Genomic DNA, 19,069 nt, shown 5'->3' on the forward strand with positions numbered 1-19,069 from the left:
AGGTTCAGCATGTGAGGCTGTAGCACCCCCTAGTGGCCACAGTACCAAGAAGCCAGGAAAAATGTAAGCAACTGATAGGACATGCCCAGGACAACGGGACCCCAGCTATGCTCTCTCATCTTACACACCCCCACACTGTGTGAGTGAAATCAAATGTAAGAAAAGATCCAGAAAACAAAGGTGGAAAGGAGACCAGTAGTAAAGGCATCGCTCCTTGAATGTGTTGAAGACTTAGGTGGTGCAGTGGCTGCCCCAAGTGGTTGAATGTAGCATGAGACATCTCAGCTCATCTCAGATGACAGGATGAGCTTGCTGTGCACACATGAGAACTCGAGCTTGATACCCACATGTAGGGTGCACTGCAATCTCAGAGCTCAGAGGGAGGAGATGGGGAACCCCTGGGACTCAATGGCCAACCAGAAACACCACGTAGGAGCTCCAGGCCAATGAAGAGAACCCATCTCAGAAGATGAGGTGGACAATAACTGAAGAATGATATCTAAAGTTTACCTCTGGCCTCCATATGTGTGTATACACACAGACACAGGCATGTACACACATATGTACACATGCACACACATGTGTCACAGATACATACAGGTCACAATAACACATCATACACAAGTCATTCTCACACACATGTACACACATAAGTCAAAGATACATACATGTCACATAAACATGTCACATACAAATCACTTTCACACTCAGATACACATGTAATACACTCAACACATACATCACACATGTCACATAGACACACATACATGAATATGCACACAGACATGTCACACACACACACACACACACACACACTCAAAGGTGAACTTTTTAAGAGATAAACTAAGGTGGGAGGGGCAGCCCAGAGAACCCGGAAGTGTGTAAGAGGAGACTTGGGCCTAATGTCTTCCCCTCTACAAGTCTAGCTGATGAGTTTTGCCCAGCTGGCTGATATACTTACTAAGGCCTCCTGACCTCTGCCTGGATACTTGTATGGCCCCACCCCAGTGTCTTGTGTGAGAGAACAGAGTACAGCCTCCCCATCAGCGACCATTTCGCACTGCTGTGTTTCGTTTCTAAGGAGGAAAGGACAGCTTGTGTTCCCATGCTCCTCTCTGCCCCTCTGACCCTGGCTTTGGAAGGTCATCATTGGGGAGAACAGCATACCTTGTCCCCAGCTCACCTGGGGCAAGATAGGAGAATGCATGCTGATGCTGATGGTGCGTCTACAGAAACACATGACTTCAAAGCAGTAAGGACGCTTTTTATAAAAGTACTGAAGTCAGCAGACAGACTGAATGAAGCCACTCAGAATCATTTTGCTTACTGTCTGCTTAGCTACTTTGTATGCCAGTCTTTGTCCCTTGTTCTGGAATCCATGTCCGTTCAGCAGATGCCCTCATAGGCTTTGTTGAGAAGGCATCTACTCCGTAAATGTCCAGGAAACGTCTGACCTCACTGTGAAGCAGATTCTGGCCTGTGAAAGATGGACTGGGTCAAGTCGGCTCTACCTCGGGCGAGATATGAGGAAGAGCACAGCTATCCATGGCTGTCAGGGTCTGTCACCACCTGTGCTAAGGGACATACTGTGCACATGATGGACTTCGGGTAACAAAGGGCCTAGGGTAGGAGGAGAGAAGGCAAGAAGAATGTCATCTGAGGCTGAGGGCAGCATGGCCCTGCTCAGGTGCTGTGTTGGAAGTGACTCTTGTGTTTCATGCAGTAAGAAAGCTTAGCAGCCTGATAGCAGTGATGTGTGTACCATGCTGCAGCACACACAGGCTGGGCACAGGGAAAGTATGTGTAGCCCTCTGGGGCCCTGTAAAAGAGACACCAGCAAGGACATGGCGTTACTTAACTCAGGTCAGCAGCTTGAAGGCCAGGACAAGCAGTTCACTGCTTCCCAAGAGAAAATTCCAGGGGCTGTGGGAGAGAGGCCGACTTTGCTGGGCACACGCTTACTTCACGAGCAACCTGCTGCCACCACCAAGCTTGTGTGATGGTTTATCTTTTGTTGACTTGACTGGGCTTAGCAACACCTAGGAGATGGGGAGGCACACCTTGGGTGTCTCTTGGGTTTCCAGAGAAGATTAACTCTCTCTCTCTCTCTCTCTCTCTCTCTCTCTCTCTCTCTCTCTCTCTCTCTCTCTCTCTCTTTCTCTCTGTGAGTGTGTGTGTGTGTTGAGAGGAGGTACTGTAACACATGCACTGTAACTCACATTCCTTGTGACCTGGAGGAAGCCAGTTGTCTTCTGGGCTGAGGGCTGAAGCTTGGGCCAATGGGGCGTGCGCGAAAATGACTACTATGTTAAGGACAAAACAGGCGATTCTCTCAACAGCTCAGAGGGGACCCCAGGGGCCAGCTCCAGGAAGACTAGTGAACCAGTTAGAATCACAAGGTCAAACAAGATATATCCCCCAAATTAACACTGCACAAACCAGCAGAACTTTACCAAACCAATGAAAAGCATCTACCCACTTGCTACTTGTTGCCACTTTTGTGCCTGTGAGAAGAAAGCCCCATGACTCAGGACCCAGTACTCAATGCCACCTGCCTCCCTCATACCCCTGTTAGCTGAATTCAATAGGCCAGACATGTTCTTCCTGACCCACCTCCTGCCTCTGAGTCCTTCCTGTGTCACAGGACCGGTCCTTTACTGGTATCAGCCACACTGCATTAGGGGTAACCTTAGTGACGTCATCACAACCACTGACATCTGCAGCAGTCCTATTTCCAAATGAGGCTGTGTTTTGAGGTCCGAGGAATGTCATCACATTATTTAGAGTTGGGGTGTGTGTGTGTGTAAGTCAATCCTCAACAGTTGCTGTCAGGATGAAACTACCTGAAATAATATAGTTTGCCCAGTTCCTCACTTGCTTTAGCCGGATAACTTGATGTTCGTGTTGGCCCCCCTCTGCCGAGCCCTCCCGTGCCCTTGGAGTCCTGACCCACTGGTCACTCACCCTGTGGCTGCACTAGATGATTCCTAATGGTGGTGGGTGACTCAGCCCACAGGGTTACGGAGTCCTGCCAGGAACCATTAAACAGAAATTTCAGACTCATTTTCATCTCCTCTTTTGGCAATACTGTTTAAGTAGGAACACAACAGACCACCAAGAAAGACATGACCCACATCAGCATGGCTCTAACTCAACCTGGGCAACAAGGTAGAGGGTGGCAGAGTAGAAGTCCAAAGCCTGTCCTGCCAGCTTCTTTTACAGCAATGAAAAATGCTTTGGAAATCCAGTTTCCTAGCAGGGGTGGGTGGGGAAGGGGCAGGTCAGAGAAGCAAATATCTGGAAGATTTGTCTATAGAAGTTTCAGAGACAACAATGGCGGCTGCGAGCTTAGGAGAGCCCAAGGGTTGGAAGGTGAGACTGAAGAAAACTCATTCAGCAGTCTGCACATGAGACGACCTTGTCTGATTTAAAAGGGGCCTCTTAGTAAAGTGCTCTTCACACAGCCTTGAGGTCCTGAATATGAAGAAAGAAAGAAGGCAGGTGCAGTGGCTGTGATTCCAGCTGCAGAGACAGAGGCAGGAGGATTACTGAGAAGCCTATGGCCAGCCGGCCTAGCCAAATTGGCCAACTCTAGGTTGAGTGAGAAACCCAGTCTCAAAAACAAACAAACAGAGAAACAAATGAATTTGGCCTCTGGCTCCACATGTTCATGGTTTGGTCTCACAGGCAGAAATGAAAAGTCTAATGAAGGAGAGAAAGATCTCAGACAAGCGTGAGGAGCTTGGGCCACACTGGAAAGGCAGCCTTGGGGAAACCTGCTTCCTCCTGGCTCAAGTAATGGTCCAGACAGACAGAATGTCAAAGGATTCTAAGTTCCCAGGCAGCCAAGACTGGCTTCTCTTAGAAGGTGCCCTGTTTGATTTTCAAGACGCAGCTAGAGTGCCTGCACGTCTCAGAACTGACACAAGAGCAGGGCACACAGAGAAGGGAGCACGTGGTCTGGAGGAGGGGGCACGTGGTCTGGAGGAGGGGGCACGTGGCCTGGAGGAGGGGGCACGTGGCCTGGAGGAGGGGGCACGTGGCCTGGAGGAGGGGGGCACGTGGCCTGGAGGAGGGGGCACGTGACCTGGAGGAGGGGGCACGTGGCCTGGAGGAGGGGGCACGTGGCCTGGAGGAGGGGGCACGTGGCCTGGAGGAGGGGGCACGTGGCCTGGAGGAGGGGGCACGTGACTTGGAAAAGGAAGCTCAGGATGCAGAAGAAAAAGGTGTGAAGCTGAATGCTTGAAGACCACATGTCTAGGCAGACAGTGGACAGGGCTGACCCCTGAACTGTGCTCACCCTGACTGCCACACAGAGTGAACCTTAGTGGCTCCCAGACTCTCCGGCTGGATTTACTTCCAAGAGAAGCACGCGCTTCCTTTTCCGGGTCACGTGCTTCCTTCTCCGGGTCATGCAAAGCCCCAAACAAATAACAGCAACAAAAAGAGGAAACAAAGATGACATTTCCCTGTAGGAGGAGACAGATTTAGCTGTGCAAAGGAGACAAAACAAGTGCCAAAGGTCAGAAACGCCAGGCCTAGCTGGTGCCATGGTTATGGCTGGCAGTCGGGTGGATAAATTTGGAACCCAAATGTATGTCTTTCTCAGAACCTCAGATGTGGCCTTGTTTGGAGATAAGGTCACTGCAGATGCCATCACTTGAGCTAGGACAGCCCTTCACCTCAAGTGACCACTGTTCTTTTAAGAAGAGAAGGCGTCTGCAGGGGAGAGGGGCTATACCGCAATGGAAGCAGAGTGTTAGTTACCCGTGTGTCGCTGGGCCGCAGCTCAGGGCAGAACAACAAGTAGGTGGGACCTCTTACTTCAGCTCACGGTTTCAAAGGTTTCAGTCAGCCATGGTGGGGAAGGCCTGAGGTCAAGTTTGTGGAACAGGAGCAGGTAGTAGCGGCTCCTTGCATGAGTCTAGAGGGCACCTAGACCCAGGGCTGGGCTATCATAGTCAAAGGCCGGGACACCTACTTCTCCCAGCTAAACCCAAAGATCTCCCCCCACCACCCCCAAAGCTGCTGTGCCTGCTAGGAAGCAAATGCTCAGAACACAAGCCTATGGGGACAGCTCAGATCCAAACTGTCACAGAGATTGAGGTACGAGGTCTCAGAAGCCGGCCGCAGGCCTGGGACAGATCTTTCCACAGCTGACATGGACTGTGCATGCTTCAGCCAGCACCTTGATGGCATCCTCTAAGTGCCAAGGTCACCCATTCGCTATTGCAGGTTTGTATCTGTCCCCATCGGTCCATCACCTAGCCTTAGGCATCCATCCTCACTTTGTACTCAGATATACTATGGAGGGAATCAAGGATATGATACAGTGGGCTTTCTGGATTGAATCAATCAAACAAACAAACAAACAAGCAAACAAGCTGTCCATTCTTGCCGTCAAGTCCCTAGGAGTTAGAGGTATTCCTTTTCTTCCTGAATCCTGAATCCTGAGCTGAGCTGAGTCCTTTCTAAAATCCAGATATGCCTCCCCCCCACAATAAACTGTCTTCCTTGTTTAAAAATCCAGAAATGAAGCGACATGCAATGGTGCTTGCCGATAATCCCAGCATGTGGAAAGCAGGGGCATGAAGATTATGCTGAGGAAACCCTGGGCTATACAGCAGTTTAGAGGACAACCTGTGCAACACAGGAAGACCCACTTTCAAAACAAAACCACAGTAGGGTGACAGCACAAGAGTGGGAACCAAAACCAGCTTCAGAAATAAGGCACGACTCACCCCAAGGTCCTTTTGTACAAATGTGGGTCAAAGACAACGAGCAGGCAGTAAAGACAGGAAAAGTGGGCCATTACATGATTACTGTCCACTCTAGACAAAAGTGGGGCAGCTGATCAGACGCACAGCTATTCTTGGTAAAGAGACCAGACAGGAACGCCCTCTCAGGTAATGAACAACGCCCTCCTGACATGCCTGCAATGGACACAGGGTGCCATGGGACCATCATCAGAAAGCCCCGTGAACAGGGGAATGAATTCTCGGGCAGTGAGGAACAATAATTTGTCTGTAACCCAGGAAAGGGTGTCCGAGCCTCAGGGAAAGTAGGTCCATCGTCTGCCCTCAGAGCCAGCCTCACACCAGGTCAGCTTTTTCTGGGCTCTTGCTCCAGACACGCACATTGGTACTTGATGGGTGTAGCAAAGCTCACGAGCTGGACATGGGGGCACAAGGGCAACAACAGCAACTGCTCTGGAGAAAGACTTGATCTGCGAAGTCTCCTCTCATCCCAGGGGCTTCCCCAAGAATCCAAGTGCCCTCAGTTCAACCCAGTTCATCTTTTTGTGAACCTCAGAGACATTGCATAACTCTTCCTAGGCCCAATCCACAGCTGCCTAAGAAGATGTGGAAAGGCAGCCTTCATAAGCCCACCTAGCCTGAATGTCGTAGTACCTTCTAGAAGACTAAAATGGAAGAGGTACTATGCCCTTCTGCCTAGAGAGCTAGAAGAGGGGTCTGTGACCAGTCTGTGATCCCATCCAATAGCTCCTCCAGTGGTGGGGAGCTGTGGTACCCAGTTTTGGACACATCCTGTGGGGTGCACGTGGCCCCAGCCCCATGCTGTTACAGCTGTCTGTTTTGCTGACTTGGCACAAACTGATAGCCAGGTTTACAGGGCTCACACAGTTGCATTGGGGCTTGGCTCCGTACAGGCTGCAGGGGTCAGACATAGGAGTTGGACTGAGAACCTCACTCAAGGCTTCTCAGAGCATGCACGAGAAGGAGCTGAGGTGCCGGCCTCTGTCCCAGCACCTGGGGCTGCACATCTCAGGAGAGGTTGATGGAGGGTGAGGTTCTGTGCTACTCAGTCTTCAACTTGGACTTCCCATCTGTGAAGTTTGAGGGTGCCCTCCCATGTGCCTGACTTGCCTAGGACCCTAAAAAAGGGTGTGGGGACTCTGAGGAGGTCTCTAAGGGAACACAGACCCGCATGTCAGTGTTTGGCATTGGGAGAGACCTGGTTCTTCATAATAGGAGTCTTCATGTGGCACTGGGCAGGTCAGCCCAGGTCAGAGCATGCACGCCTGTCCTCATTGCAACTGCTCCTGCACCAACTGTGTACACTCCTACACCGAGTGCACACCCGAGTGCACCAACTGTGTACACTCCTACACCGAGTGCACACCCAAGTGCACCGACTACGTACACTCCTACACCGAGTGCACACCCGAGTGTACCGACCAAGTACACTCCTACACAGAGTGCACACCAGAGTGCACCAACTACGTACACTCCTACACTGAGTGCACACCCAAGTGTACCGACTACGTACACTCCTACACTGAATGCACACCTGAGTGCACCAAGTTCACACATTCCTGCTCTGAGTATACACCCCAAGTCACCAAGTTCGCACAGTTGTGCCCCGAGTACACATCACGTGCATGACTTGTGTTAACTCTTCCTGGGTCTCCTAGGTCTACCTAGGAGACTCATCACCTCTCCTGTGGCTCATTCACCTGGTGTTCTTCTAGCCCCACCCACCACATCAAACACCCTGAGGTTGGCTTTGACCCTGAACACCAGCCTCAGCTGTCCCTGCGCTAACCTCTCTCCCTGCTTCCAGACAACACCTACCACCAGGCTCATTTTAAAACAAGCATTTATCTTTTAAGCTAGGCCTAGTGGCACAGACCTCCAATCCCAGCTGCTCGGAAAGATGAGTCAGGAGGACTGCAGGCTGAAAGCCTGTCAGAGCTACACAGTGAGTTCAAGGGCAGCTTTGAGACCCTATCCCAAAATGAAAAAGTCAAACAGGGTAGGGGATGGAGCTCAGTGGGGGACATTGCTGAGCACAAATGAGGCTCTGGGCTCCAGCTTTGGGACCACAACTATTAAAACACACGCACGCACGCACGCACGCACGCACGCACACACACATGCACGCACTCGGAATGCCTCAGATAAAGTAAACGTTCCTTCGGTCAGTCCTTTCTAGATTGCTCAGAGAGACCAGGCCCACCACACGTCTCTTTTGTTTTGGCTCTGGGACTGCATTCAGGGGGACATAATCCCCAGACTGTGGGACTCTATCACTGCAGCCCTGGAGGCAAATACAGCCGAGTGAGTGACCCAGGCATGAGGCCACTCAGCTGAGGTCTGCTCTGCTGCTCCTCCATTTAGAGGGGCCACAGAGAAAGGACATCTGGCCCTCTTCATCTAGAGATGCAGCCAACCATCTAGACAGAATGTACGCAGGCTCCTTCTGAAATTATTGTAATTAGTGTAGGTGTGTGTAATGGGGGAGGGGAGGGTGCCGGTGAGGTCGGAGGACAACTGTGAAGCCCTCTTCCCACATTTGTCAGTGTCAGTTGTCAGGCTGATAGCAAGTACCCGGGGTCTTTTCCTGCTGAGCCATCTTACCAGCTTTTTTCCAAGACTTACAGGTGTAACTACTCATATACCATGCACATTATGCTAGGTTTTATAAATAATCTAGAGATGATTTAAAGTATATGGAAGGGTGCTGGAGAGATGGTTCAGGAATTAGGAGTACCAGTTGCCCTTCCAGAGGATCTAACTTCAATCCCTAGCACCCACAGGACAGATGGCAACTGTCTGGGACTCCAGTCGCAGGGGGACCTTCTGGCCTCCTCGGGCACTTCATATGCATGGCATATTGACTAACATGCAGGCAAAACAGTCATACACATTAAAAAATATATATTACAAATGTTTTTGAAAGGATATGAATGGATTATACAGGCTTATGCAAATGTTACATTATTTCTATATAAGGGATTTGGGCATCTTTGGCTGTTTGGTGTCCATAGTGGATCCAGGAACTAGCACCTTATGGAGCAGTGAGGGACAACTGTACGTGAGACTTAGCATGTGGTCCAGCAGCTGGGAGAAGTTCTCCTGAACACTTCAACAGCAGGCCTTGAACATCCTGCTTGGGACTAGGCTTTGTAGCTACACAGCTTTTCCCTGGAAACTGTTGGCCACACCTCCTCAGTCTCGGTATAGTGTGTCAGCAGCCATGCCTCAGTCATGGTATAGTGTGTCAGCCACCATGCCTCAGTCACGGTATAGTGTGTCAGCAGCCATACCTCAGTCACGGTATAGTGTGTCAGCCACCATGCCTCAGTCACGGTATAGTGTGTCAGCAGCCATACCTCAGTCACGGTATAGTGTGTCAGCAGCCATGCCTCAGTCACGGTATAGTGTGTCAGCAGCCATGCCTCAGTCATGGTATAGTGTCTCAGTCACAGTATAGTGTATGTATTACAGGTTGATGGAAAGCAGAAGAGCTGCCATGCCTGGGACAATATCCCACAGACCATTTGTGCACACCAAAGAGTAAAGAGGGAACCCTCGTAATAACGCATAGCTCGGAAAGGCTCAAGTGTCTGTCTCCAAAGCGGATCTGGAAAGACAAGAAAGAGATGCAAATGCTACTCTTTCAGTGGGAAGTTCCTTTCCACTCTCCAGGCAAGCATTCTGTGGTAGCTGAACTGTGGAATGGCCCTCTCAGGCTCCTGTTTAACCACAGGATCCCCAGCTGTGGGGCTGTCTGGGAAAGCTGTAGCAGAGCTTCACTGGAGGAAGTGGGTCACTGGAGGTGTTGGGTGTGTGTGTGTATGTGTGTGTGTGTGTGTGTGTGTGAATGAGCCTATCTTTTTTCTTTTTAAAAGCCTGGCCCTACTTGCTGTTTACTCTCTGCTTCCTGAATGTGGATGCTCCTGCCTGCAGGCCTTCCTCCCTGGACGGATGCCTCTATACAACTATTAGCCAAACAAGCCCTTTCTCCCTTAAGTTGTTTCTGCCAGGATACTTCACCACAGCACTGGGAAAGAAACTGAGTCACACCTTCTTTACAGCTGTCCTTGGCCTTTCTTATGATCAACCGTGCTCACGTGACAATATTCATCCTTAGTCCACAAGTACCTTATGAGTCTGAGCGATGCGTTCTCCAACCCTCACACACACTTCCTTCATGTTTCTCCTCCTATCTATTCCGCCCATGTTTCCCGGTGCCCAGAGCCCCAGAAAGAAGAACCCAGGATCCTCCAAAAACAGATTCAAAGGCCAGGATCTCAAATCCAGCGACAGGGCCATACCAGGCAGCCCACTGTCCTTGGGTACAGAACCACCCAGAGCATTGAAGTGAACATTTGTCTTTCCTTCATGCTGCTGAGTTCACACCACGGGACACACCACCCCAGAGGACTAGTGCAGGTAGTGAGCAGCAGGTGGAAAAGGATGTCACTGAACATGAAGGCGCGGCTCAGCACCAAGTCGGCAGCAGCTACCCTGTGGCTCTGATGCCACCTGACTGAGTGGCTGTAGGGAAGGTCACTCACAGCCCAGCACCCACCTGAAACCATAGCATCAAAGTCTTACTTTTTCTGGACCGTGAGAAGAACCGGATGCCCCCAGGAGAGGTAGACGGGTTGGAGTTGGGCGAAGACTCTTTGGATGAGGAGCGGAAAATCCCACTGAAGCTCATCCGGCGTGGAGAGCGTGGAGGGGACTCCTGGTAGGAGAACGGGAACACAGTTTTGGGAGAGCCAGGGCTCGTCTTGGGCCTCACGGGAGCAGACACAGGGCTGGAGGGCCGGGGCTGGGGGCCTCTGGAGAAGAGTCCTCTGGAGGGGCTGCCTGAGCTGAAGGGACTGTCCACCTGCAGAAAGACAGACAATTGGGTGCGGTCACAAAGCGCCGTGCACTCTGAACTCCACTAGAGGAGACCTGTGGTTATCGTCCTTTCTTATGCTCACCAAGCAGACAGAGAAACAACCCTGAGCTCTTCCACAGAGGTGACAAGGGAATGCTCCAATTGTCAGCCATGGACACCCGACCTGGCTGGTCCTGGAGCTGTCTAACAGAGCCTCAAGGGCATGTGAAGGTGAGAAGAGGGTGACTAGCACCACTCCTGTCTCTCTTGACAGCCCTGCCTATATTCATTGACTGTTCCCATACTAGCTGTTGTTCCTGAAGTCCCCCACGTGTCCTTTTCCAGTCTGATGACACACAGACACTGCACACTCCCTACCCTAGGAGGAAAATGAACCTCCATGAACCAGAATGCACACTTGGGATCATTGGTAAGGATGCTGGGGTGAGGAGGCAGCAGGGTTTTTTTTGTTTGTTTTTTTTGTTTTTTGTTTTTTTGATTTTTAATATTTTTATTACATATTTTCCTCAATTACATTTCCAATGCTATCCCAAAAGTCCCCCATAGTGCCCCCCACTTCCCTACCCACCCATTCCCATTCTTTTGGCCCTGGCATTCCCCTATATTGGGGCATATAAAGTTTGCAAGTCCAATGGGCCTCTCTTTCCATTGATGGCCGACTAGGCCATCTTTCGATACATATGCAGCTAGAGACAAGAGCTCCGGGGTTCTGGTTAGTACATCATGTTGTTCCAACAATAGGGTTGCAGATCCCTTTAGCTCCTTGGGTACTTTCTCTAGCTTCTCCATTGGGAGCCCTGTGATACATCCAATAGCTGACTGTGAACATCCACTCCTGTGTTTGCTAGGCCCCGGCATCGTCTCACAAGAGACAGCTATATTTGGGTCCTTTCAGCAAAATCTTGCTAGTGTATGCAATGGTGTCAGCGTTTAGAAGCTGATTATGGGATGGATCCCTGGATACGGCAGTCTCTAAATGGTCCATCCTTTCATCACAGCTACGAACTTTGTCTCTGTAACTCCTTCCCTGGGTGTTTTGTTCCCAATTCTAAGAAGGTGCACAGTGTCCACACTTTGGTCTTCATTCTTCTTGAGTTTCATGCGTTTAGCAAATTGTATCTTATATCTTGGGTATCCTAAGTTTTGGGCTAATATCCACTTATCAGTGAATACATATTGTGTGAGTTCTTTTGTGATTGTGTTACTTCACTCAAGATGATGCCCTCCAGGTCCATCCATTTGGCTAGGAATTTCATAAATTCATTCTTTTTAATAGCTGAGTAGTACTCCATTGTGTAAATGTACCATAATTTCTGTATCCATTCCTCTGTTGAGGGACATCTGGGTTCTTTCCAGCTTCTGGCTATTATAAATAGGGCTGCTATGAACATAGTGGAGCATGTGTCCTTTTTACCGGTTGGGACATCTTCTGGATATATGCCCAGGAGAGGTATTGCTGGATCCTCCGGTAGTACTATGTCCAATTTTCTGAGGAACCGCCAGACTGATTTCCAGAGTGGTTGTACAAGCTTGCAATCCCACCAACAATGGAGGAGTGTTCCTCTTTCTCCACATCCTCGCCAGCATCTGCTGTCACCTGAATTTTTGATCTTAGCCATTCTGACTGGTGTGAGGTGGAATCTCAGGGTTGTTTTGATTTGCATTTCCCTGATGATTAAGGATGTTGAACATTTTTTCAGGTGCTTCTCTGCCATTCGGTATTCCTCAGGTGAGAATTCTTTGTTCACTTCTGAGCCCCATTTTTTAATGGGGTTATTTGACTTTCTGGAGTCCACCTTCTTGAGTTCTTTATATATATTGGATATTAGTCCCTTATCTGATTTAGGATAGGTGAAGATCCTTTCCCAATCTGTTGGTGGTTTTTTTGTCTTATTGATGGTGTCTTTAGCCTTGCAGAAGCTTTGTAGTTTCATGAGGTCCCACTTGTCAATTCTCGATCTTACAGCACAAGCCATTACTGTTCTATTCAGGAATTTTTCCCCTGTGCCCATATCTTCAAGGCTTTTCCCCACTTTTTCCTCTATAAGTTTCAGTGTCTCTGATTTTATGTGAAGTTCCTTGATCCACTTAGACTTGACCTTAGTACAAGGAGATAGGAGTGGATCGATTCGCATTCTTCTACATGTTAACAACCAGTTGTGCCAGCACCATTTGTTGAAAATGCTGTCTTTCTTCCACTGGATGTTTTTAGCTCCCTTGTCGAAGATCAAGTGACCGTAGGTGTGTGGGTTCATTTCTGGGTCTTCAATTCTATTCCATTGGTCTATTTGTCTGTCACTATACCAGTACCATGCAGTTTTTATCACAATTGCTCTGTAGTAGAGCTTTAGGTCCGGCATGGTGATTCCACCAGAGGTTCTTTTATCCTTGAGAAGAGTTTTTGCTATCCTAGGTTTTTTGTTATTCCAGATGAATTTGCAGATTGCACTTTCTAATTCGTTGAAGAATTGATTTGGAATTTTGATGGGGATTGCATTGAATCTGTAGATTGCTTTTGGCAAGATAGCCATTTTTACAATGTTGATCCTGCCAATCCATGAGCATGGGAGATCTTTCCATCTTCTGAGATCTTCTAGAATTTCTTTCTTCAGAGACTTGAAGTTTTTATCATACAGATCTTTCACTTCCTTAGTTAGAGTCACGCCAAGATATTTTATATTATTTGTGACTATTGAGAAGGGTGTTGTTTCCCTAATTTCTTTCTCAGCCTGTTTATTCTTTGTGTAGAGAAAGGCCATTGATTTGTTTGAGTTAATTTTATATCCAGCTACTTCACCGAAGCTGTTTATCAGGCTTAGGAGTTCTCTGGTGGAATTTTTAGGGTCACTTATATATACTATCATATCATCTGCAAAGAGTGATATTTTGACTTCATCTTTTCCAATTTGTATCCCTTTGATCTCCTTTTGTTGTCGAATTGCTCTGGCTAGGACTTCAAGTACAATGTTGAATAGGTATGGAGAAAGTGGACAGCCTTGTCTAGTCCCTGATTTTAGAGGGATTGCTTCAAGCTTCTCACCATTTACTTTGATGTTGGCTACTGGTTTGCTGTAGATTGCTTTTATCATGTTTAGGTATGGGCCTTGAATTCCTGATCTTTCCAAGACTTTTATCATGAATGGGTGTTGGATCTTGTCAAATGCTTTTTCCGCATCTAACGAGATGACCATGTGGTTTTTGTCTTTGAGTTTGTTTATATACTGGATTACGTTGATGGATTTCCGTATATTGAACCATCCCTGCATCCCTGGGATGAAACCTACTTGGTCAGGATGGATGATTGTTTTGATGTGTTCTTGGATTCGGTTAACAAGAACTTTATTGAGGATTTTTGCATCAATATTCATAAGGGATATTGGTCTGAAGTTTTCTATCTTTGTTGGGTCTTTTTGTGGTTTAGGTATCAGAGTAATTGTGGCTTCATAGAATGAGTTGGGTAGAGTACCTTCTGTTTCTATTTTGTGGAATAGTTTGTGAAGAACTGGGATTAGATCTTCTTTGAAGGTCTGATAGAACTCTGCACTAAACCCATCTGGTCCTGGGCTTTTTTTAGTTGGGAGACTATTAATGACTGCTTCTATTTCTTTGGGGGATATAGGGCTGTTTAGATCATTAACCTGATCTTGATTCAACTTTGGTACCTGGTATCTGTCTAGGAACTTCTCCATTTCATCCAGGTTCTCCAGTTTTGTTGAGTATAGCCTTTGGTAGAAGGATCTGATGGTGTTTTGGATGTCTTCAGGATCTGTTGTTATGTCTCCTTTTTCATTTCTGATTTTGTTAATTAGGATGCTTTCCCTGTGCCCTCTAGTGAGTCTGGCTAAGGGTTTATCTATCTTGATGATTTTCTCAAAGAACCAGCTCCTTGATTGGTTGATTCTTTGAATAGTTTTTCTTGTTTCCACTTGGTTGATTTCACCCCTGAGTTTGATTATTTCCTGCCGTCTACTCCTCTTGGGTGAATTTGCTTCCTTTTGTTCTAGTGCTTTTAGGTGTGTTGTCAAGCTGCTAATGTGTGCTCTCTCTAGTTTCCTTTTGGAGGCACTCAGAGCTATGAGTTTTCCTCTTAGAATGCTTTCATTGCGTCCCATAAGTTTGGGTATGTTGTGGCTTCATTTTCATTGAACTCTAAAAAGTCCTTAATTTCTTTCTTTATTCCTTCCTTGACCAAGGTATCATTGAGAAGAGTGTTGTTCAGTTTCCACGTGAAGGTTGGCTTTCTATTATTTATTTTGTTATTGAAGATCAGCCTTAGTCCATGGTGATCTGATAGGATGCATGGGACAATTTCAATATTTTTGTATCTGCTGAGGCCTGTTTTGTGACCAATTATGTGGTCAATTTTGGAGAAGGTGCCATGAGGTGCTGAGAAGAAGGTATATCCTTTTGTTTTAGGATAGAATGTTCTGTAGATATCTGCCAGACCCATTTGATTCATAATTTCTCTTAGTTTCTCTGTGTCCCTGTTTAGTTTCTGTTTCCATGATCTGTCCATTGGTGAAAGTGGTGTGTTGAAGTCTCCCACTATTATTGTATGAGGTGCAATGTGTGCTTTGAGATTTACTAAAGTTTCTTTAATGAATGTGGCTGCCTTTGTATTTGGAGCATAGATATTCAGGATTGATAGTTCCTCTTGGAGGATTTTACCTTTGATGAGTATGAAGTGTCCCTCCCTGTCTTTTTTAATGACTTTGGGTTGGAAGTCAATCTTATCAGATATTAGAATGGCTACTCCAGCTTGTTTCTTCATACCATTTGCTTGGAAGATTGTTTTCCAGCCTTTCATTCTGAGGTAGTGTCTATCTTTTTCTCTGAGATGAGTTTCCTGTAAGCAGCAAAATGTTGGGTCTTGTTTGTGTAGCCAGTTTGTTAGTCTATGTCTTTTTATCGGGGAGTTGAGTCCATTGATATTAAGAGATATTAAGGAAAAGTAATTGTTGTTTCCTGTTATTTTTGTTGTTAAAGTTGTCATTCTGTTCTTGTGGCTGTCTTCTTTTAGGTTTGTTGAGGGATTACCTTCTTGTTGTTTCTAGGGCGTGGTTCCTGTCCTTGTATTGGTTTTTTTCTGTTATTATCCTTTGAAGGGCTGGATTCGTGGAGTGATAATGTGTGAATTTGGTTTTGTCGTGGAATACTTTGGTTTCTCCATCTATGTTAATTGAGAGTTTGGCTGGGTATAGTAGCCTGGGCTGGAATTTGTGTTCTTTTAGTGTCTGTATAACATCTGTCCAGGATCTTCTGGCTTTCATAGTCTCTGGTGAAAAATCTGGTGTAATTCTGATAGGCTTGCCTTTATATGTTACTTGGCCTTTTTCTCTTACTGCTTTTAGTATTCTATCTTTATTTAGAGCATTTGTTGTTCTGATTATTATGTGTCGGGAGGTATTTCTTTTCTGGTCCAGTCTATTTGGAGTTCTGTAGGCTTCTTGTATGTTCATGGGCATCTCTTTCTTTAGATTTGGGAAGTTTTCTTCTATAATTTTGTTGAAGATGTTTGCTGGTCCTTTGAGTTGAAAATTTTCATTCTCATCCACTCCTATTATCCGTAGGTTTGGTCTTCTCATTGTGTCCTGTATTTCTTGGATGTTTTCAGTTAGGATCTTTTTGCATTTTACATTTTCCTTGACTGTTGTGCCGATGTTCTCTATGGAATCTTCTGCACCTGAGATTCTCTCTTCCATCTCTTGTATTCTGTTGCTGATGCTCGTATCTATGGTTCCAGATTTCTTTCCTAGGGTTTCTATCTCCAGTGTTGCCTCATTTTGGGTATTCTTTATTGTGTCTACTTCCCTTTTTAGGTCTAGTATGGTTTTGTTCATTTCCATCATCTGTTTGGATGTGTTTTCCTGTTTTTCTTTAAGGACTTCTACCTGTTTGATTGTGTTATCCTGTTTTTCTTTAAGGACTTGTAACTCTTTAGCCATGTTCTCCTGTAATTCTTTAAGTGAGTTATTAAAGTCCTTCTTGATGTCCTCTACCATCATCATGAGATATGCTTTTAGATCCGTGTCTAGCTTTTCCGGTGTGTTGGGGTGCCCTGGACTGGGCGAAGTGGGGGTGCTGGGTTCTGATGATGGTGAGTGGTCTTGGTTTCTGTTAGTAAGATTATTACGTTTACCTTTCGCCATCTGGTAATCTCTGGGGTTAGTTGTTATCGTTGTCACTGTTTAAAGATTGGAGCAGAAGCTGTGTTCCACTCACCAGCAGTCTCAAAATCCTGCGGCGGGGGTCGTGGGTAGCTGATGGTACCCCGGTGCTGGTCCAGCCGGAAGAGGCCTGTGGTCCTACTCAGGCCGGTTTTCTGCTTCCCTAACTAATGCAGTCTCTGGTCCCGCGTGCAATTGGATTGGAGCAGAAGCTGTGTTCCACTCACCAGAAGTCTTAAGATCCTGTGGCGGGTGTTGTGGGTAGCTGGCGAGTGTCAGCCGACCCTGCGCCCTAGCTGCCCCGGTGCTTTTCTGACCGGAAGAGGCTTGTGGCCCTATGTAGGCCGGATTTCTCTCTCCCCAACCAGAGCAGTCTCAGGTCCCGCGTGATTGGACTGGAGCAGAAGCTGTGTTCCACTCACCAGCAGTCCCAAAATCCTGTGGCGGGGGTCGTGGGTAGCTGGCGGGTGTCAGGCAACCCTGCGCTCTAGCTACCCCGGCGCTGATCCGGCCGGATGAGGCCTGTGGCCCTACTCAGGCCGGTTTCTGCTTCCCTAACTAATGCAGTCTCAGGTCCCGCGCGCAATTGGATTGGAGCAGAAGCTGTGTTCCACTCACCAGAAGTCTTAAGATCCTGTGGCGGGTGTTGTGGGTAGCTGGCGAGTGTCAGCTGTGCGCCCTAGCTGCCCCGGTCTTTTCTGACCGGAAGAGGAGGCAGCAGGTTTTACTCCAAGCTACTGTGGCATGTGACTGGCCGAGGTAACTGACAGAAATCAGTAAAGGTATAAGCAAGACCCCAGACTTCACTAATGACTCGAAGCCATAGCTACGGTCTGAAAGACTACCAGGCCCCATGGCTTTAAGCCATGGCTCCAGCTCATAGCCATCCACGATCTGCTGTGTGGATGTATTCAGGAGCATGCTTCCTGCGGTCTGTCCCTTACTGGGTCATCGTGCTCCCTGGTCTTACTGTCCCTCTTTCCTCCATGACAGAAGGACTGTCATCCCCTCAGCTCGTAGGTCTAGCTGTGTGTTCACATGGTGACATCAACAACGATATGGTGTGTGGTGATTGATGGGGTCCAACTACTTACTTCACTTGTGACACTGGGATTCAAGGGATCTAAGGGGACCCCAAGTCAGCAACAAAAAATAAAGTAACTCATAGGCTCAGAGGACAATGATCAAACCCTGGAAATGTGTGCTGGTTAGCAGGGCCATGTTCCAGAGTGAATGTGTGGACCTACCAGTAGAGGGCACCCCTGAGCTCCACTATCAGGCATCTCAAAGACTATGATGCCCCTGTGGGGATGCCCCTTCAGTGACTATCAATTTCCTCTGTGGTTCTCCACCTGGCCCTAAGGAAGTGTCACATGGAGGTACAGGTGCGGTGTAATATCCAAAATAAATTCAAGACTACCCCGTACCTTCCCCCTTCAAAAGGACTTTCCAAACTACTAGCAGGCCAAGTACAGAGCCAGATAAAAAGTTGACTCACTAAACAAATATAGAAACATAGTTTTAGTGGTCAAAAACAAGATTAACAATTCCCCTACCCCACCTCACACTAAAAAACCACAAGGACAAACAAAATGAGAGTCACCCTATACAAACCAACCAATGTCTAAAAAGGTTATTTGCTACACCAATTAAAATAAGCCAAATTACCCTGGTGTCTATATCCAGCCCTTACAAAGGTATAAAAAGTGTGTTCTTTCTTTGTTCTTGGTCTCTCCTCCGGCCTGCGTGCTGAGAGGGGGTTCCCCAACATGTTGGATAAGTAAAATGCTCATGCGTTTTGCAACAATGGTAATCTCTGTGGTCTTTATGAGTGAGGGTCTTTTGATAAGCTATAACAGCGGGACTCACTTGATACCAACTCCTTCCTGAATGGCTTCTGACAACGTGGCCAGGATCTTATAACTGAGCCACCTCCCTAGAAAGACGTTCAAATCAGCTCTCCTCCTACTTACAACAAAGATCAGTTAGATTCCTTGCCTCTTCAATTTAGCCACCATCCCATTTGCCTATGGGACTAAGGGTGACTTCTGAGAATAACTTTTAAGGAAAGAGGTTCTTTAGGTGGTAGGTGGATGGCCATCAATTTAGGAATGGGGAGCCAAGAGGCAGACCCTCACCTGCTGTAGGAACCACACATACCAGAATTAGAGGATCCCCTAAAGCAATGATAAAATGAGCAAGGATTTGGACAGAGACCAGAGTGTAAGTCCTGCACCAGCAGT

The 19,069-nt window shown here is 47.4% G+C and overlaps 1 protein-coding gene across 3 annotated transcripts in view; it reads right to left on the reverse strand.

Moving 5' to 3' along the window:
• Positions 1-19,069, reverse strand: part of Prkag2 (protein kinase AMP-activated non-catalytic subunit gamma 2) — a 243,021-nt gene that overhangs the window by 148,398 nt on the left and 75,554 nt on the right. For 2 of the 3 annotated variants that reach the window (XM_021161710.3, XM_021161709.3), the window contains exon 3: positions 10,365-10,644. In XM_021161710.3, the coding sequence (XP_021017369.1) occupies positions 10,365-10,644 (280 nt within the window). Of the gene's footprint in view, positions 1-10,338; positions 10,645-19,069 lie in introns of those variants that run through there. The other variant, XM_021161711.3, reaches the window with a different exon arrangement.

Source organism: Mus caroli, unplaced genomic scaffold, assembly GCF_978045245.1.
Source record: "Mus caroli unplaced genomic scaffold, Mus_caroli_1 scaffold_4, whole genome shotgun sequence".
NCBI lineage: Eukaryota > Metazoa > Chordata > Mammalia > Rodentia > Muridae > Mus > Mus caroli.